Raw genomic sequence first — 19,852 nt, 5'->3', positions numbered from 1 at the left:
CCTGACAAAAGCCAGACCACCTCATGGTTTCTGACGCTTCACATTTCGTAGAGAAATAACACTAGTGTTTGTAGAAATAGTACATAAAGCTGCCATTACAACAGAACAAGGAAGAGCCACCCAAAGTGTGGTTTAATGCCCCCCTGGCGGCCAAAGAAAAAAACAACTCCTTACATTCAGTAACGCTGGTGGAGGTTTTCAAGCCAGACTTGTCTCAACAGACGTGACACAACACATCAGGCTGGAGGAATGTTCGAGAAAGGACAAACCCTTTGTGCATGAAACTAATTTTCACTGAATCAGTTTGTGAACCCTGTGCAGATAATGTGCACTGCGGAAAAAAACAACTTATTTTTAATCCTCCTGAGATGTTAACAAGTTAATGTGTGGACACAATACCACACCATAAACCATATCCCAAATTACATCATTTGTAACTTCTGAAACAGCTTCACTTTAGCCTTTTCTAGACTACGCTGACATCAATGATGCAAGATTTAAGTACATGTTGGTGTACACAATGTGCATGTCCAGTAAAGCATCTGTCCTGGACACATTTCAAAATGAATGTGATCTTGTTAAATAACAAGCAAAGGGGATGACTTTTGTTGTCAAAAAAAAAAAAAAATCTAGGAGTAGAGATGCCTACAACCCGTCTGTCAAGGCCTCAAGAAGCAGCTCAAAACAAGCAGCTCTTCTTTAATTACTCAAGATGTTACATCTTGATCAAATCCCAAATATACAGAGCATTTCTACTTTAGAAAAAGACTGCTTGTTTTGTCAACCAACACAACTTTGTTAAAAATAAAGTAAACTGTAGACAGTCGGACCTGCAAGGTGGCTTGAAACGTAAAGGACCATACCATCACTTACAATCACTTCCATTTAACTAACCATCTGAAAACCATGCTACTGTTTTTTAGAAATGTTGATGCAATTTGTCTTTCAGGCATCTATTAGCTTCTATTCATTTCAATATCACATGGAAATCTACTAGGATACTCTTAGTCCATCATAAACAATGTCAAGTATGCATTCATTTTTGTTAGTGTAATGCAGTGAACATTTTTTAAATATGCGATTATCTACATTACCACACAAAAACAATGTAACTACTGCAGACTTTATGTTATTGCAATACGGATTAGCAAAACAAAAAAAAACTAAAAAAATTAATTTTTTTTTATATTTAAAAAAAAAAAAAAAAAAAAAAAAAAAAAAAAATTTTTTAAAAAAAATTTAAATAAAAAAAAAAGGAAAAAAATTTAAAAAAAAATATTTGCAAGGAACTGAAACATGCAAACACTCTGGTATGGTCCTTTAACACATATAACAGAGAGCCAAAGTTAGCCAAAGTGAAACTGCAACTTCTTTCTGGGTTTTATTCCCAGAAAATGTCATTCAAAATCTCATTGGCATGTGTTACTACTCTATAGTCATAACTAAAAATCTAGCTTTCGAACGGTCTTTCTCAACAGTATGTTGTGTGGCTCGCTTCAAGAGTTTAGACAAGGCCAGTAGTTTTTTATTTTTATTATTCAATATTTGTTTTTAGCGGCCTTTACACACGTTTTATGGATATGGACGAAACCAAGTTACAATGACCGAAGTACCCGCGCTTGTAGTTCGTTCATGGGAGCAGTAGATTTTTCTATGCTCACATAGTAAGTGTTTAACTTTGTTACTGTAACAACTGCTTATAACAACTGCAGTAGTGGATGGCAAATTGTCTTGACGTAACCGATAAAATAAATGTTGAATGCATTGACTTACAGAAGCTAGTGGAACAGAGGCTAGCCCGGGCATGACTTTGGCTCCCCATTGTGACAAAATTTAGTTAGCAAAGGTTTTTCATTAAAAGTCAAGATTGCTAGAGGTTTTGCATGCTGTGTCAACTTATCAAATGGAATATAAATGGATTTTCTATCCTAATAAAACATAAGACAACAGTAACAGAGTGCTGAAGAGTATGGCAGGCTATAAACCAAGCCATTAGCAATGGTAACACCAATGCAAATTGGATTTGTTGTCTCATCCAGATTATAGTAATAACAATACATTTGCATGTATCATATGGTGGATCTCCATTTCATTCAACCGATGGTTTTGAAATGAGGTTAGATTACAGAGACATTAATAAATGTTTCCATTTTAAATCAGATATTGTCTTATTCAATCTAAAACTACTGAAGACTATGTGGTATTATTTTTGACACTTCAGCTGTATTTTTCTGAAAAATCTATCTTCCAAATATATTGTAATATCATGTAAATACAATGGTATCTACATAATTGCTGAATGCTCTGATGGTCAACACATTTACTTTTTCAATAAAGCTCTTTCCTATCCCACCCACATGCACTTAGTCCTGGTTGAACTAATGTACCAAACAGTGGTCCCATTCACATGTTGATGAGTTAGAAACTTGATGGATGAACTCTGGAATACAAGGTGCCGAAACCCACACGGGCATGGAGGGATGTTGACCATTAGTCCCATTATGGAGAGTGCAAGGGTATGACAAATTTGCAGCCAAAAGGAGAAATGTACTTGATTCCCACTTCCTGGAACACCTGGCGAGGAATACCTATGTCACAGAGGTAAACCCTGCCAGCTCCCTCAGCCAGGGGAAGGGGGAGGCAAAGAGAGAGAGACCACTTGGCCTCCACAGCCTGCCCCTGTCCCCTACCAGGAGGGTCTAAGCTGAGTACTGGCGCTCGGTTCTGGTTAGCCCAGTCTGCAGCTGCTTGGTACCAAGGCTGATCCAACAGGAATGTGTTCTCGTGGCAGTCCAGGCAGTTTATGATTAAGTCTACTGGGGTGTCTGGAAGGTCTGTGGATTCCGACAGAAAAATGGAAAAATATGACTTCACCTAGAATGCAAAATGTAAAAAAAAAAAAAAAAACACAGAGTAAATTATAAAAGTAGAAAAATATGCCCACCTTTCATGCTTGACACCTGTTTTCCACAAGTCTTGTTGAAGAGTGTGAGCTCGCTGGTGACTGAGTCGAGCATCTTGACAAAGTTTGGCAGAAACAAGATGACCTCCACTTCGTGATTGGCCAGGTGACGACCACAGCTGATGCCCTGAGCACCCTGAACATGAGGGCCACACAGCAGAGCCACTGTGGGACGCTGGTGTAAATTTTTTGGAGTCAATCTGGAAGAAAAACATAAAATAAACTAAGTTGCTTTTCTGAGATTTTGCTATCTCCATACACGGAATGCCAGTAAATTCATATTTGGTATACAATACAATAAGCTGCACTAGTATGGAGGCCTGATGTGTCTTTTTTTTTTTTTTTTTTTTTTTAAATCATGCTTCTTTTCTGATCACTTAATAATGGCTTATTTTTTCAATATTGAACATTTGGGGTGTTAAATTAAAACACTACTATATTTTGAATTTTGTTACAGCTGATAATGTACCTTGCTAACAACACATAGCCAATGTAAACAGGGAGTAACTAATTTCTATGAACATTAAACCTATACTGTCCGGGATAGATTCTTGGTCTGTCATGTAGCTAAGGCTGCTCTCATCTGTGCTTATAAACCATCACTACATGCTTACCTGTTGGGCCCTCCCAGCAATGTAAGTGCCATCTGACTTGCACACACTCCAGTCATTTCAAGCCTTCGCTCCAGTGAGAGACCATGACGCTCAGCGACTGACAACAGACGCTGGTGTAGTTCATAGGATATACTGGGTACAACGAGCCCAGAGTCTGTATTGAAAAAACAACAGTATATTTAACAGTACACTTCTGATAATGTGCCCTCACTACCATTTGTTTCATTACTATGTGAAACAATTTACCAGTGCAGTACTCTTTGGCCCCAGGCTGCGGTACAGTAATCTGTCTGTACACAATAGGTTTGGCCTCCAGGATGTTTTCATCATGACGGTACCGTGAAGGGGTCTGCTCTTGGGGCGTCCCACGCGACCTTGCACCATTGCGGCGCTCAGATGTGTTGATTTCTGAGAAAACTGCTGCTTTGTCAAAAAGAGCCAAGTTTCCTTCAAAATCAAAGTCTGTATCCAGCCCGTCGTCCATGCCATCCCCAAAACACTCGTCGTCTCTGTGCTTCATCTGACCATTTTTCACCCCATTCTTTTTCGGTGTTGCTTGGTTTGCCCCTCGGCTACTAGATGACCCTGATGGGGATGATATACAGTAAATCTCAACACAATCAGCAATATCCAAGGAAGGTTAAATTCAAGGGCAACTGGACTTGGTTATAGTAGTATAAATATATATGTGTGTACTAAATTGCACTTACAGGAGTTGTGTCTTTGACGAAATCCTTTTGGCTGGCCGGGTATGTCCAGGTGACGTTCTCCATAGCTTTTGGAGCAGTGCTGAGGAGAGTTGAGTTTCTCCACAGGCCTGGGGTCACCCTTTGGGACTGCAACTGGAACACTGCTTACCTTCGTAGAAGAGCTATTCCTAGCATTGCCTTTTCTGATATCTAAAATCTTTAGTTCCTTTATGTCAATGGCACTGCAGAAACAAAGAAAAAGTAAAGTACTGTATTTAGTAACAGGAAGAAACAGTGGCTGTCTATCAGCCCAATCTGTGAAAAACATCCGAGGAGCATACAACTCGTGGCTGAGCTTTACCTGAACGTGACCTCGGGAACAGGGCACTTGACTCCATTATGGAAAGGTTGTTTTAAGGAGATGGTTTGGCTGGACTGGTCCACAGACACCACCTCTCCTTGATAGACTCCCAGTGTTGGTCCACAGTTAATTGACACCAAACTACCCAGCCAATCCGCTGCCATGACTGCACGATATTGAAAAAATAGAAGTTTTAATTTCACGTTACTCGTCAGAGAAGCTTTGTAATAAAACAAATAAAAATAAAAATAAAGTATTTTAAATTAATAATCTATCAGTACTATATCGGTAGGACATCAGAATGTTACCGAATACGCTATGCTAACTGACTAGCGTTAGCGTCGGCCTGTTATTTAGCATTAACGTTGGCTAAGTTTCTATCTCGTGTATATTGCAAGACGCAAAAGCTCTATTTGATTAAAGGCGTGGTGTTAAAGTGTTATACCTTTTCGGAATTGATGCGAAGCACTCTTTTCAATAACACAAATTAATTAAGTACCGAAAGGGAAATTGTAGTATATTTAGACTGCTAGCTTTTAGCTTATTGAATAGCTAGTCGAAAGATGCTGTTGCTAGCTCCTGGATGACTACTTCCGGCCTCCGATGCGTTTCTTCTTTCAAAATAAGAGCTTAACTGTAAAAAAAAAAGGTTTTTTACCTAAATGTAAATGAGCGAAATCTGACATACTGCGATTTCTATTATTATCCAAATGTATTTGGTTATCAATACCTTGTGTTTTTGTTTTGTTTAATTTAAAATGCTGAGTCAAATGTAACGCTTATGAGTGTTTGAATAAATTGTGGGACGTGCAATATTTTGAAGGATGGAGCTGAATAATGGTCTGACTGTCACATGTAAAGAAACAACTTTGGATTGAATCAGTTGCATGCAATATTTCACACTAAGATGTAGAATATTAGCATGCTTATATAGCCATGATACGATTCATCACATGCTTTCTTTTCCCTGGAGCTAAACTATCATCATCATTCCAAAACCAAAGCCCATAAGAGCATAAATATAAAGCATTTTTCTCTCTGTGTGCCCAAAGACAATCCTAATCAATCATGACACATTCACTGCCATAAATAATTAATCAGAGGTAAGCTATGTGTGTTATGATCAGTGTTTGTGATATGTTCTTAACAACTCATGTCAACAAACAGCCAGTCAGCAGGCTGAGTGAGATCATGTGGAGACTATCCCAGAAGTGTTTAGCACATGACACATCCACCCCACTGCATCCTGTGTACATAGGTTACCATGGATACTCAGTTCAAGAGATGTACACTGAAAAGCTTGCAATCAAAGCTGTGTGAGGCTTACAAGCGGAGCAATTTGACCAAATGACCATTGTCACTGAACTGGAGAGGGTTTCTGCAGCAAGGTACTGTAAGAGAAAGTCATTTTGTGCAGACTACAGCTATTTAATCAAAACATATGTTGTGTTTCCTTTCTTATCAATCAGCTTTTTATACAGACATACATTTCGATATGGAAAAGGGTGTTATTATAATGAAAGTAAATCACAAACAGATTGTAATAATCATGCAGTGTGAAAACTAGTTGTTGACCATCAAGCAAGCAGTGGAAATATCAAGACACATGATCTAAGAATAGCCACACATCTCAAGCTGCCACCTTTGTGTGGAAATCTATCCCTGACGTGTGGGCAGATAGGTGGGGAGATGAGGACTACAGTAGCCTCACCCATTCAAAGAGAAGAAATAACTTGGATCTAGGAAGACACTCCAAAAATGTTTAGTCCCTCATACAGAAGTTCAAGTCCATTTTCTCTCACGGACCTCAACATGTGGGACACCAAATCTTGCTTTTCAGCTCAGGTAAGACCTAGATATAGTTTTTTATCGGGTAGAGCAGGTTGATCAAAGTGTAGTTCTTTAAAAAAAAAATTGTGCTTATCTTTAATCTTTAATCTTTAATCCTTAGACCTCAGCATGGTATGGTATGACAACTGGAGCAGGATTTCTGTCCAAAGTCAGTGCAAGGTGAGGGGGAAATGTGTACAGTTTTTAAACGAGACACAGTAATGTTCATTTTCAAGTCAGGGTGGTGTAAATTCTGGCTGATATACTGTATTCTAGCACATCTGGGAGCACTGGTGGCTTCAGACAAAATGACCCAGGTCTAAGGAAGTGGCAATCATTGTCCCATCTGGCACTTGAGGGTGCACCACAACCTTTTCCTCCATCTCCAAGGGAAGAATTAAGGGCTGCCCGAGGTGAAAGCAGCTTTAGACAAGCACAAGGGGTGCAATGGCTGCAGGATGCTCATGAGCGTTTAGACACTCAGCTGGACCGACTGAGGACCAGAAATTCACAGCTGAGCTACAACATAACTACTGCACAACTGTTTGACATGAAACGTAAGGTAAGTAAAACAGTAAATTCAAATGTCTATTGAAACTAATTCTATAATCTGTTAAAAAAAATCTGTTAAGAAGTGAAAGGTGCGCATTTGTTCTATTCTATTTTATTTTAGTGTGTATAGCTTTATTCTATTCTCTAATTGGTGTAATATATAGCATTACTGAAATCTTATTCTATTCTTTTTTATTTTATTATTTAAAATAAATTATTTATAATCATATATTTATTTTTGTATTTTTATCTTGCTTCATTTGTATCATTACTTTGAGCTGCTGTAACGTACTTTTTGACTAGTGTGGGATGCATTTTTTTATCTTATCTTCATTTGCACACAGTATCCTAGTACTTTACAGTGATGTGTTTCACAGCAGCTGTCAGAAACGATGGACGCTCTTGAGCAAGAGAAGGAGGCAGCTGGATTATCCCAATTTGAAAAGAGTCGGCAACGTGGAGAGCTTCATGAAAAGTAAGTGCAGCAAAAGACATGGAAGGGAAATTTAAAAAAACAAAGACTTTAGTAAAGATTGAAAGTCTTTATGTGAAATTCACTCACAAGGGTCCTACAACTGGAAAAGGAATTGTTGCAAATGAGGTCTTCTTTGGACAGAGCAAGCAATGATCAACTAAATGAAAGAACTCCTGGCTCGCTCTGCAGAACATTACCAATGAGTCAAGAAGACTTTAACAGGCAGGTGTGTAAGCTTCATGTATTATGAACATAGATTTGTGTTCTAAATACTGTATTATTTTGTATTTTTGCTTGCCAAACACTGCTTTTACACTTTAATTCAGGAGAGGCAGAAGGTTGACACAGAGCTATGCAAGCTGAGAGAGGCTCTGAGAGAAGCTGAGACGAGGGCAAAGACACACGAACAAGAACGAAACCAGGCACTCCAGAAACTCCAGACTACTACAGAGGTCAGTTTGAAAATATATAGGGGAAATCTTAAAATGTTGAAATCACAAAGCTACACTGCAGTTGTCTATTGTACTGCCATTATCTTTTCGTTACATTTACACCTCTGGACTCTGCGTATTTTGTTTCTATGTATCTAGACACAGAGGGCGCTGTTGAATCAAGTAGAGGAGATGAATCATAAAAGACAGAATCACTCTGACATGCAAAAACAGCTGAATGAAGCTAACAACAAGATCAGCCAAGCATGCCTGGTCAGTTTGCCTCAGATTCAATATAACCTCATCCTGCAGGTACATTACAACATTTTATATTGTGTGTAATAGGAATTAAACCTTGAAAATTATCTTTAATTCTTCTCAGGAAAAAGCCCTCTTGTCAACTCAAGTGCTAAAGCTGGGGAATAATATAAAAGAACTGAAGGCCAAACTGACAATGGCTCTGTCTAACAAAGATTGCCTGATGCAGGTATCATATATAATCTTAACTACAATTTCTGAAGCATTCAAGATCAAAATATCATGATTTGGAATTATGACTAGCCTTATTTTTTGCATGTGTGTTGTATAGGAGAAAGCAGATCTGCACCAGAGGGCCCAGGTCCTGGAGCTGCAGCTACAGAGGGCCCAACAAGGTTCAGAGGGTTGTGACACTGAGTCCCACAACAAACAGGATCAGGAAACTGTTCTGATGAAGGGAGAATTTAAGGCTCTTAAAGAGGTTGAAAGTTCTAAGTGGACATCTTTTTTGGGGGTTTCACCTTTTTCTGAATTATTTATTAAATGATCCATGTTGTGTCTTTACACCAGGTAAATGAAAAGCTGTCATTTGAGCTTGAAATGATTGAGCGGAAACTGAAAACATCACAGACTCAGCTACAGGAGGTAACAGCAGAGAGGGACACCAATTCCAAACAGATCACAGATCTGGAGGCAGAACGATCTCAGCTGATCACAGAAAAAGAGGAGCTGTTGAGTAAAATTAATGAATGTGGACATGAGGAGTTAATGGAGATGAAAGAAAAGTTCCTGCAGCTGAGGTGAGGTGTTGATTGAACGTATTATAATGTAGTATAATTACCCTCTTTTTACTGAAACCCTCAAACTATTTATCCAGGGAATCTGTGGCCGTTTTGGTATTAGAAAAACAGAAACTGCAGGATCAGTGCTTGTGTTTGGAGGCTGAGGTTCTTGAGAAGGAGGAGAAGCTACACCTGCAAGACAGACAGCATCAGGAACAAGATGCAGTGAGCGTTCAGAGCATCGAGGAACTAAAAGCTGTGGCCTCGCACTGGGCAGAGAAATGGCAAAAAGTGGCTTTGACCCTGCAGTCCACACAGGAGGAGCTAGAGGAACTCAAAAAGAACAACTCCAGAAATGAAGTAAGACCACTCCTTGAAAATAACTTTATACTACATCAGTGCATTTAGAGGGATCTAAATAAATTAATCTAATTTCAGCTCCAAGTGGAAGCTGAACATCTGGAAACTGAGATTGAAAACCTTCAGAAAGAGGGCCTGAAAAGCAGGTGAGTCGATATTATAAATCACAACTTCGCCTAATTAATTGCTGTCTAAATCACACATTAGCTTTTGGACACACATCCCACATCTTGTTTTGATAATGCATTTTTTCCTACCTATAGGGAAGAAATTGAGAATCTGCTGCAGCACAAAGCTGATTTGGAAACAGTCCTGACCAAAGCAAAGGTAATGTATCCCTCCGTGTTAGGGCACTGAGATAATCTCATTGTTAAAGAAGTAGCATTATTTAACTCTATGCTTTTCAACAGAAGAAATCAGACTCACTGCTAAGGGTTGAGCTTGACGCATGCAAACAAGAGCTTGAGCTGGAAAGGAGCAGAAGTCAGGTTTTGCTTCAAATATATAAAGATAAAGGTGAATGTACATATTCTCAGCAGTCTGTGGCACCTGCAAATATTCCATAGACAAGATTATTGTCAAAGAACAGAAATGGTTATTCTTTAAACACAAGAGGGTGTTAAAGTGCTGTGACCTTGTATTTGCAGGCAGTGAAGCCTCAGTGCAGACTGAGGACACAGAGACACAGACAGAGTGAGTGGATTTTTGTTAGATTTTCATTTTCAAAATGCATCAACAGCAAACGCTCATAATTAAATTCTGTGATCTGTCTCTTCATCGTGTTGTCCATCCTGTCTGTTCATCAGCTTATCAGAATCCTCTTTGTTATGGGAGCAACCATCAGACTCTCACAGCAGCCAAAACAAAGCCCCTCAGGTAACAAGATGTTCCTCCCTCACTGAAATGAATTTGTTGTTAATAATCATCCTTACTGTGATAGGGAAAAAGCTTCGGAGAGTCTAGAAGGCTGAGAGAGACAGAAAAAAATTAGGCTCAACTCAAATTTCTGCTCTGGAGCTCAAGGTGCAGTCGCTACACTCTTAACATGCAGCCTCACCAAGCTATGAATTTAATAGATCTGTGCTAACTCCCCTCTTAACCACCAGTGTTGAATGGGGGATTAACTAGCATATATCTTCTTCCTTCATCATCTGTTTCTCATTAACGCTCATGAAAAAGGCATCTCAAGATGATCAAGATGATGGAGGCCAAGCAAATGTCTCGACCACTGACTCACTGAGGGCCCAGCTGGAAGGTATGAGCCGGCTTTTGAAAAAAAGCTACAGAGGATAGCGTGTTGATTTTCCTCACTGGCTCAGCTCTTCTTCCTCTACACGTTTTCAGAGAGCAGGAAGAGGATGAATCAGCTGAAGCAGGGGGAAACAGCAATCCAGAAGCTTCAAACACTGAGGCAGCTTTACCTGGTAAAGTTCATAAAATAAAAAACACCTATCGTGGTGATGAACAGAATAAATGACCGACTTCTTGTCTACAGGTTAAAGATGACAAACCATCTGTTGAAGGCAGAAAAGATAAAACTGTCTGTCCAGTTAATCTGGAGACAGAGCAGCAGAGGAGGATGGTCACTGAGCAGGTATAATTGCATGATGCCAACATGATTTCTTTTTTGTTTTGTTTTTTTATGATCAATTTTTTTATTATTTTTATATTTTTGAACACACAACACACAGAACAAACAAATACAATTGAACAGTAACCAACACCCTCGCCCACCCTCTGTGGTCTTGAGGAAAACAAAACAAACCAAAATACAAGAAAACTAAAATTACACCTTACCTGGTCGCTCTTCTCTACTTCTTGTGATGCTGAGGTCATTAGGACTGATACTTGTGCTGCTACGTTTTTCAATAGGTCTATAGTCGATGATTTGGCTTTGTTAATCCTTGCTGTAGAGAGCTCAAGCATAAATATGTCTAGAAAATACGCCAACCACTGTTTTATACAAAGCGAGTGGGGGGGAGACAGTGCTGAGCTATCATTTTCTTGGTGATTTCAGTTTGTTTTTTTAGGAATGTTAATGTCCGTCTATCAGTCTGTTGGCCTGTCGGTCTACGACTTCAGAATGAAAAACTATGGGATTGATCGGCCATGAAATTTTATGTAGACATTCATGTACCCAGAGGATGAATCCGAATGCTTTTGCTGAAATTCACTCAATTTCAGTAAGCAACCCAGAAGTAAATAAAGTTATTAAAATTAGCTCCAACCTTACCAGCTGCCATGTTGTGATGTTTTCTACACATGAATGCATCAATAATTATAATGCAATAATAGCCAATCATATAAATTACTTTGAAATGGCCCATTCTTTTACTTTTGATGCTTTTCCTCTAGTTAAAACTTTTATGCCGGAATTGTACTAGAGTTTTTCTACTCTGTGGTACTGCTACTTTAACTTAAATAAGTACTTCTTTCACCACTGAACATAAGGTGAACATAAAATGATATATTTATGTTAGCATTGTCATTATGAGCATGTTCAAATGCTGACATTAGCATTTAGCTCAAGCCCCTTAGGGCTGCAAGTGTGGCTAGTCTTGTTTATACCTGTTGTTAATGTCAACAAGCATCACAAGAGGAATGTACTGTATCTTACCATATTTGTAGTTAAAGAGTCTGTTTAAGGAGCGAGAAGTAAAGGAGGTGGAAAAGGCTGACAACAGATCAGCAGCAGGTCAGACTGAAGCATCCTCACTACAAGACTGGTCCCAAACATCTAAAGTTTTAAGGGTAAGGAACCTCTCAAGCATCCAACAAATACTTATAGAGATTAAATAGATTACACCAATGTGAATATGTGCAGAAATAACTTGTTTTGCTTTGGGGGGTTTTCAATCAGAATCCAGTGGACAGGAGGAGCTGGCAGCAGGGCCCAGGTTTGATGCCAGTGTTTGAGGAGGATGAGGAGGGCAGTGACTGGCCAGGAGGGGAGGAGGGAAAGCAAGCAGAAGAGGCTCATGCTGAGGAAAACTTCCACAACCAAAGCCAACAGGTTATAAAAGCTTAAATTACACCAAGTGGAATGGTTACCAAGTCCAAAATCCGTCTATACAGGCTATACACTCACCTAAAGGATTATTAGGAACACCTTACTAATACCATGTTTGACCCCCTTTCGCCTTCAGAACTGCCTTAATTCTTTGTGGCATTGATTCAACAAGGTGCTGGAAGCATTCTTTAGAAATGTTGGCCCATATTGATAGGATAGCATCTTGCAGTTGATGGAGATTTGTGGGATGCACATCCAGGGCACGAAGCTCCCGTTCCACCACATCCCAAAAATATTCTATTGGGTTGAGATCTGGTGACTGTGGGGGCCATTTTAGTACAGTGAACTCATTTGAAATGATTCGAGCTTTGTGACATGGTGCATTATCCTGCTGGAAGTAGCCATCAGAAGATGGGTACATGGTGGTCATTAAGGGATGGACATGGTCAGAAACAATGCTCAGGTAGGCTGTGGCATTTAAACGATGCCCAATTGGTACTAAGGGGCCTAAAGCGTGCCAAGAAAACATCCCCCACACCATTACACCACCACCAGTTTGGAGTTCAGGAGATTGTCTAGACCTGGACCACACCCCTAAATGCATTGAAGCAGCTGCCATGTGATTGGTTGATTAGATAATTTCATTAACATGAAATTTAAAGGTGTTCCTAATAATCCTTTAGGTGAGTGTATATGCAACAGCTAACCATCATAAAACCTGCAGCCACCACACCGCTCAAAAGACCATGTATATCTACCTGCCTGTATGCTAGGATGTTTCATAAATAATGCATTAGCATCTGCGACAAATTAATATCATTGATGGCATAATCTTGGTATACAGATATCATAAAATTAACAGAACTACCCGCACATTCATTCATTGTCACACACACACACACACACACACACACACACACACACACACACACACACACACACACACACACACACACACACACACACACACACACACACACACACACACACACACACACACACACACACACATATATATATGTTCACTAATTCCAGTTTCTGCTTTAATCAAAGAGCATTCTGGGAGGGGTGTCAGCCTGGCTGCATAACCTTTTAAACTCTATGTAAAACGTAGTTCAGCTATAATCTCACATATGACTCTTTCTACTCGGTAAATAATCGGATTTGAAGCTGAGGAGAGAACCGGTCAGCTGGAACACATCTGAATTTGCCTAAGAGGATATGAAAGAGTTAAAGTGCATCACTGTCTTGTACTGAAAACCTGTGACTACCATAGTATGACAACAGAGAAGCAGTCAGTAACATCCAGACATAATGTGATAAAGCCTGTATCATCATTAAAAAGTCCTAATGGTATTGAGTGACGATAAAAAAAAGAAATTTCCAATGCCAACTAAAAACTACAGACTGTGTGTCACAAGATCAAGGTCTTACATTTCAAACAAGAAGATGCACTCTACAATAAAAAATGTGTTGCCCTCTTTTGCAATTCTTTTTGAGCTGCTATTTGAAAAAGAGATGTGAAAACATAATAAACAAAATCTACGTTAAAAAGCATTAAATAAAAGATATAGACTACATTTGTAAAAGAGGTCTTACAGAAGCATCTAATATAAAGATATAATAATATAAAATGAGAGATTTAAAACTGTTCTCTCCTCTGCCAGATTTCAACTATGAGTGCAGAAATCTGCAATCTGAAGGCAAAAAATGAGAATCTGCTGCAAGGTGAAGTTGTGCATGAATGGGTGTAATAATCATTAGTGTAGACGTGTGCTGTAATCTGTTTCGTGTTTGTTTTTTGGAATTTTTGGGAAAATCATGGGATCCATATCTTTATCTCAGACAGGGACATATCCACAAATATCTAAGTTAATTATGGAGCACATTGTTTAATAAAATAACCAGCTTTTCTCATCACTATTGGTGGATAAGTCCCTGACCTTAATTCATTTCTCTTCTGTCCATGGCCTTCTACCTTCTGCATGTGTAAGAATACAAAATTGATATTTTGAAATAATAATCTTTGTGTAATTATTTCCCCAATTTTGCCTAATTTAGCCACACTAAGGTACAAGCAGCCAACCCAGGACTGCCCTTCTGCTGCCAAGAAACTATCAGACAAGTCCTCTCACTGGTCAGATGAGATTGACCTGCAGCAGAAGAGGTCACCTTTCCTCTATCCTGATGGAATATTCCTGGCTGAGCTTGTAGATATCTGTAACCCTAATGAAGATGAAGAGGAGGGAGAGGACAAATGATGTGTTTTTGTTAAGACTCCTGCATTGCTATATACAAGTCTACACATAGACCAGTCATTACAGAGTGCTGCACCAGCTAATGTGGTGCCTTGTAGCTTATACTGTATGATTTATTTTTTTTACTCAAATGAAATTTAAGGACTAATTCACTTCAACAATTTAAAGACAAGATTCTGCTTAGGTGATACTTTAACCTCAGACAATAGTGATAATAAAAGTCACCAAGCTACCTCAGGCAAAAGTCTTTTATTTATGTGACATGATATGGTTCTTTACATCATTTTGACATTAAGAAAATCCTTTAGCCAACAAGATATTTCACGTATCTCAAAAGAACAGTGGCCTTATATAGATGCACATAAGAGAATACAAAGTACATTTGTGTATTACATGTTTTTTAGTTACAAGGACTGAATGCTGTAGTAACTCTTCAATATTTCTAGATAAAGGTCCATTCAATTACCTTAATGTTTTCTTTTTGTTTACTAGGAGAGAGATTGAATGCTTACAAGAGATAAGTTTTCAGAAATTGTAAAAGATCCATTCAGAAAGTCTGTTCTAGGTAATGTTACACAAATACATTGTTCTGTTGTAAGCCTTCACATTCTGAAGGTCATTTTGTGCACATACAGTACCTAATTCACAGGTTGATACATTGAAATAAGGCCATTGACAAAAATGTTTGCTGAGTACAAAATATACACCCATTAGAACTCCCAGGAAGCACATCATTTGATATACAAAGTGAAACATTAGCTGTGTGCACTTTTTGGTAAAGGTGACCTATAATAGCTTAGCTTGGATGCTCACTTAGTTCATACAGTGCGTCAGGTCCACTGTTCACAAAATAATTCTTTCAGCGCACGTGTCAGCACTTTATAAGTCTGGTTGTACAGTGTGCCAGCGTGCCTGCTCAACCTGCAGGCTGCACATGTCCCTCCAGTGAGCACGTCCTGCATCTGCAGCCTCTGCTCCAATTAGGACTCGCCCAAGAACTTTACCTTCTGAAAGGACCTGAATTTATCACAGAAAAAAGGAGCAGGAATGTGGAAATCACAGGGTTACACATCACAAATAAATGTAGTTATTTACAGAAATGCATTTTATTCTGTAATTGTGAGGCCCGAAAGGGATCTTTACCTGTGTGATTATGAACTCGAGCATGAGGGGCAGCTGACTGATGTCTCCAGGAGGCAGGTCAAACATGAAAGGAGTATTCCACACAGAACAGGACCCTCCTTCAGTTTCTCTGCTGCTGATCACAACTCCTTCATGATGCAGATTGATCACCACCTGGTATTCTGTGCACAGGCACACACATGGTATAAGGTGCGGAAGAAAATCTATTGTACAATAAAATTGAAACATGGAAAATAAGATACAAAAGGAAGCTGGAAAGAGAAAGTTTCCCACTGTTACGAATAAACAAAATTAGAAAAAACAAATTGCAGGATAACACTATATTGTATAATTATAAGACAGGTATCACATTTTTTAGTTGACATACCATGAAGCCAAAAATATTTTTTGTTAGTTTTCTGTGTTAAATCTTTCTTTTTTTGCTGTATTTCAGGCTGCCATCATAGTTGCATGCATGCATGCATGCATTTTCTAATCCAGAGTCTCTGTATTAGTTATTAAGATCTAAAACACACTTATCAAGGTGGAAATGTTGAAAAATCACATCACACAAGAATGTGTATGCCCAGTCCAGTTATAAAAAATAGATTAAAATGTAAAAACAAAATGAAACCACTTTTATACTTATTTACCTTTTCTCCTGTAAATTCACCTTAAATTATAATCAGGTAAAACATGGAGCTAGAATGGATAAAATACATATTTTTCTTTATCCATACTATGCACTTCTGTCTATTATCTCATACAGTAAACAAATACTTTCAGAATCTGATAAAGAGATTATCCAAGTCAAATGCATGTGACATAATGTACATGAAACTGATATCATACAATCTAATGGCTCTTTATACAGAATGTACTTGTCTGCAATAAATGTAATGCCTTGACAGGCTAATGCAAACAAAGATTAGATCTGTCAGATCAGAGATCCAGAGGAGATTGGAACATTTTTCTGAGGATTGTGAATAGTGAGGGATTAAACCACAATGTCATTATAAAAAGGGATGATCTCCTGCTGCATCCAGGCCCTGTGAGACATCATTTAATCCCCTAAACATTAAAAGCAAACATAGGGAATTATTTTACCTCTGCCCCTGAAAGGCAAAAAGTTAGTTCTGCCCACGCATGCTTACATAATGCCTCCATGCATGATGTCCTTATGGGATCTCTAAATATATAATTTGTCAAATTCAAGTGACATTAAATGCTGGTTGTACCTGCTGCATCCAATGTGTAAACGAGGTTGTCTAGGTTATCTGCTCTGAGGACCGTGGCTTTGATGCGGTGGGCCAGAGTCTGATACTGAAGCAAAACGAAGATCTGTGGAGGACACATCGGTGCATCCTGTGAGATCAGACCCTGCAGTCAAAGAGCAGAGAGGGGAACCTCGATCAGCAGGAAATGCAGCATGAGACTTTCTCTTTGTAACATGTGGGAACAAACAAAAATCACATAAATCACCAAAGGATTATTTTAAAATTGCACTGATCACAGAGATCACATGTCCATATGCAATGCAGTACATGGACATGTCTCCATGTTTACCCCTTGTTGCTTGTTTAAGCAGATCATTTTAACTGGTAACCTCCATGCAAAACTGGATTACCAACAGGGCAAAACAGGCAACTTTCTGTCCCAGGCCACCAGATCCACAGAGACCCCAAAACCCCAGGTTCACTGTGTGTCACTATGTTACATGTAGACCTTGAATGTAGAGCTTGATTGTTCATTCTTGACCATTTGTTTTCTTAAACTGATGTTGTAAAAAGTGTCAAAAAGGGGCCCAGCAACAGATTTTTGCCTCAGGGCCTCCTAACAGGTTAATCTGCCCATGATACCTCTCTATGTATCTTAAAAATATAGACAACACATCATCACATATATTAATTCAATCCACCGATACCTTTTTTAGCTTCCACTTGTTTGGGTTAAGCTCTTTTGTGACGTGAAACGAGTGCTCTGCTCCCCAGTCTTTTCCTCCACATTCAGTCTCCAGTTCACCCAGTATGGTGCCTCTCATGCTGGGAGGTTCCTGTGTGGATATGGATATTCTCAGTACACACTTTTGGAGCTCCTTCACAGAGCTCACCTTCAAAACCAGCACCAGGCTGTGGGTCTCAGGGCTGAGACTGCTCTGGGCAGAGGCCTGTATGGGACAGGGGTATAGAGGCGGCAGGCTGCCCAGCACAGACACATTCTCCAGTTTGTGGGGCGTCCCAGTGAGACTGAGGACAGTGACTGCCAGGGTTTGCTGCTCTGGAGAGAAGGCCATAGTGAAATGGAGGCAGGGTTTCAGTGGTACTGGCTGTTGGCAGCTGGCACTGGAGCCATAGCTTAGCAGAGCCAGCGGGATTGGTTCTTCAGGCATGGAAGGAGCGACAGAACTGGGGCTGGTGAGCCTGCTGTGTTCATTATAAGATATTTTATCTCCAGTCAACATACAGCGCCTCTGCAGAGCCTTGCATGTTTTGGACAACTTTCCCAATTTGGGAAATGTAGGCAGGGAAGCATGACTGGGATCAATGGGTTTATAAAGGGGTGATGTTAGTGGTGGTGTGCTGAGGCGGCGGAGGGAAAAATAAGACTTTGGCTGCTCCTTCTGTTCAGAGGCAGCTCTAGCTCTTTTAGAGAATGACAGAGAGGTAAATTCTCTCTCCGAAGGTGCAGGACTGGTGAAAGTGGAGGGGTACTCCACTATGTCTCCATCTAGCTCATGGTATTGCTGCCTGGATGCTGCCGTCGCTGCTGAGGGAGGCGGGCTCTGGGCAAAGGTTACAGGTTCAGCAGGAGCTGGTGCTGACATCACAGGATCCTTGTTTTTCACTGTACAAATCTGACTGTTCCTCCAACACAGAATACATCCCAGGACCAAACACAGACAAAAGACTATGAGTCCCACCAAAAGAAGAATTTGGAGGTGAACTGTAGACATAAAAGAGAATAATAATATCAATCAGATGGCCGCAGTTTAGAAACTGTTCTCATGCAACCCCTGGATTACATAACACAGGACTATTTTACATCATCTGCCCATTGACCCCATGTTTCATATTAAAGTACTGTTAAAGGAGTGGTCCACACTTTTTCAAGTCTGTTTTAAAACAATATTCATGTGTCTCTATGTACACAGAAAAAAACATTGTGTCAATAACTCTTTTAATGTAAACAACATGGACATGTAAGTATTGTTTTAGACTTGAAAAAACATGACTCCTTTGAGCCCATACCTTCTAATTGTTTGGTGAAAAGGACCTGCACCAGAAGCCAGAAGAAGAGTATGACAATGATGCCCTCAATCATACCCTTACAGCAGAAGAGCAGCACAGACTGCCACAGAGGCTGACCTGGGTACTCCTCATCATGGTAAGGCATGGTGCCAACAGTGTGCTGAAGGTTTCTCAGAGCCTATTTTAAAACATCCACAAGTAGAAGCCAAGAGGTCCCAGTGAAGAAGATTGATCGTTTGATTTATGGAAACACATTCTGGCTTTCAGTCCTGGAGAAATCTCCCCACAAGTCAATCAATGCCATTGTTTTGTGCCTAAGCCACAAAAGCACAAAAACATCCCATTCAAATATCTTGGATATTAAGAATCACAAGTTTTAGGTTTAAGCAAAAATGAGTAACAAAACCTACACATTACATGATTTAAAAAAAAATATATATATTTCTCATATAGCTATAGTCAAGCAATCTTTAGCAGCTGCAGGTGTCTTTTGTTGTTCAAAGTTGAAATGTCCTCCCGCTGTCCTCACTTTACATACAGTATATTCCAGTCTTTGTCCCAGGACAGTGATCTTCTCATCTCCAGAGTAACTTGACTGGTATTATTCTTTCCTGGCGGGCGGGGGCTGTGGGCGGAGATATCATCTCATAATACCTCTGAATTGTGCCTGTAGCATCTTTCTTCTACAGTGTTCCAGATGCCAGTCCAGCAGTGTCACTATAGAATAACTATCCCAACAGTAAATCCTGCGACCCATCCCCCCGCCCTCATTCTCTGAACCATGAGCTCTTATGTCCATTAGTATAACCTCCGTCATAGGTCTGCTGCAGAGTAAAGGAATTAACTCTCAATACAGTCTCTTTCTGTACTTCTTCCATAATTATGTGTGGATTTTCAATG

General features: G+C 39.5%; 3 protein-coding genes across 7 annotated transcripts; 1 reads left to right on the top strand and 2 right to left on the bottom strand.

Moving 5' to 3' along the window:
• Positions 1–1,271: 1,271 nt before the first annotated feature.
• edc3 (enhancer of mRNA decapping 3 homolog (S. cerevisiae)) lies at positions 1,272–5,218 on the bottom strand. The gene is made up of 7 exons (XM_039809690.1): positions 5,072–5,218; positions 4,627–4,792; positions 4,287–4,507; positions 3,823–4,161; positions 3,577–3,730; positions 2,945–3,162; positions 1,272–2,834 (listed from the first exon to the last, which is right to left on the bottom strand). The coding sequence occupies exons 2-7, from the start codon at positions 4,788–4,790 to the stop codon at positions 2,500–2,502; spliced, it is 1,431 nt and encodes a 476-aa protein (XP_039665624.1). The 5' UTR covers positions 4,791–4,792; positions 5,072–5,218; the 3' UTR covers positions 1,272–2,499.
• Positions 5,219–6,303: 1,085 nt separating this feature from the next.
• On the top strand, positions 6,304–14,810 carry LOC120563329 (myosin heavy chain, muscle-like). 5 transcript variants are annotated; one of them, XM_039807430.1, is made up of 23 exons: positions 6,304–6,471; positions 6,578–6,636; positions 6,733–7,018; positions 7,386–7,483; positions 7,574–7,709; positions 7,810–7,935; positions 8,074–8,187; positions 8,297–8,401; positions 8,504–8,653; positions 8,743–8,972; positions 9,050–9,314; positions 9,393–9,460; positions 9,578–9,641; positions 9,728–9,830; positions 9,962–10,007; positions 10,121–10,190; positions 10,494–10,569; positions 10,659–10,738; positions 10,810–10,908; positions 11,943–12,065; positions 12,175–12,327; positions 13,992–14,052; positions 14,386–14,810. In XM_039807430.1, the coding sequence occupies exons 1-23, from the start codon at positions 6,385–6,387 to the stop codon at positions 14,583–14,585; spliced, it is 2,799 nt and encodes a 932-aa protein (XP_039663364.1). In that variant the 5' UTR covers positions 6,304–6,384; the 3' UTR covers positions 14,586–14,810. The 5 variants fall into 5 exon arrangements, with proteins under 5 accessions (XP_039663364.1, XP_039663363.1, XP_039663362.1 ...); XM_039807429.1 differs by having other exon boundaries at positions 7,389–7,483; positions 9,725–9,830; positions 14,386–14,801; XM_039807428.1 differs by having other exon boundaries at positions 9,725–9,830; positions 14,386–14,801.
• Positions 14,811–14,816: 6 nt separating this feature from the next.
• syt18b (synaptotagmin XVIIIb) lies at positions 14,817–19,606 on the bottom strand. Its single transcript, XM_039807434.1, has 5 exons — positions 18,953–19,606; positions 17,629–18,647; positions 16,943–17,084; positions 15,726–15,886; positions 14,817–15,599 (listed from the first exon to the last, which is right to left on the bottom strand). Exons 1-5 carry the CDS (start codon positions 19,095–19,097, stop codon positions 15,462–15,464), a joined length of 1,605 nt encoding a protein of 534 aa, XP_039663368.1. The 5' UTR covers positions 19,098–19,606; the 3' UTR covers positions 14,817–15,461.
• Between the last annotated feature and the right edge of the window lie 246 nt (positions 19,607–19,852).

This window comes from Perca fluviatilis, chromosome 8 (assembly GCF_010015445.1).
Source record: "Perca fluviatilis chromosome 8, GENO_Pfluv_1.0, whole genome shotgun sequence".
NCBI classification, from domain to species: Eukaryota; Metazoa; Chordata; class Actinopteri; order Perciformes; family Percidae; genus Perca; species Perca fluviatilis.
The sequence above is the reverse complement of the archived record's forward strand: the minus strand, read 5'-3'. Positions and strand labels throughout refer to the sequence as shown.

Bases quoted from the DNA above. Each gene is read 5' to 3' on its own strand.
- syt18b (XM_039807434.1), bottom strand. From the start codon at position 19,097: ATGCCTTACCATGATGAGGAGTACCCAGGTCAGCCTCTGTGGCAGTCT. The intron at 17,085-17,628 runs GTATCGGTGGAT...CTTTGACTGCAG, and splicing joins ACAAGTGGAAGCTAAAAAAG to GGTCTGATCTCACAGGATGC. The intron at 15,887-16,942 runs GTACAACCAGCA...GCCTGTGCACAG, and splicing joins TTACACATTGGATGCAGCAG to AATACCAGGTGGTGATCAAT.
- LOC120563329 (XM_039807428.1), top strand. From the start codon at position 6,385: ATGTTTAGTCCCTCATACAGAAGTTCAAGTCCATTTTCTCTCACGGAC. The intron at 7,019-7,385 runs GTAAGTAAAACA...TGTGTTTCACAG, and splicing joins TGTTTGACATGAAACGTAAG to CAGCTGTCAGAAACGATGGA. The intron at 9,461-9,577 runs GTGAGTCGATAT...TCCTACCTATAG, and splicing joins AAAGAGGGCCTGAAAAGCAG to GGAAGAAATTGAGAATCTGC.
- edc3 (XM_039809690.1), bottom strand. From the start codon at position 4,790: ATGGCAGCGGATTGGCTGGGTAGTTTGGTGTCAATTAACTGTGGACCA. The intron at 3,731-3,822 runs GTAAATTGTTTC...TTTTCAATACAG, and splicing joins GGCCAAAGAGTACTGCACTG to ACTCTGGGCTCGTTGTACCC. The intron at 3,163-3,576 runs GTAAGCATGTAG...TTTTTCTTCCAG, and splicing joins TTGCTGGGAGGGCCCAACAG to ATTGACTCCAAAAAATTTAC.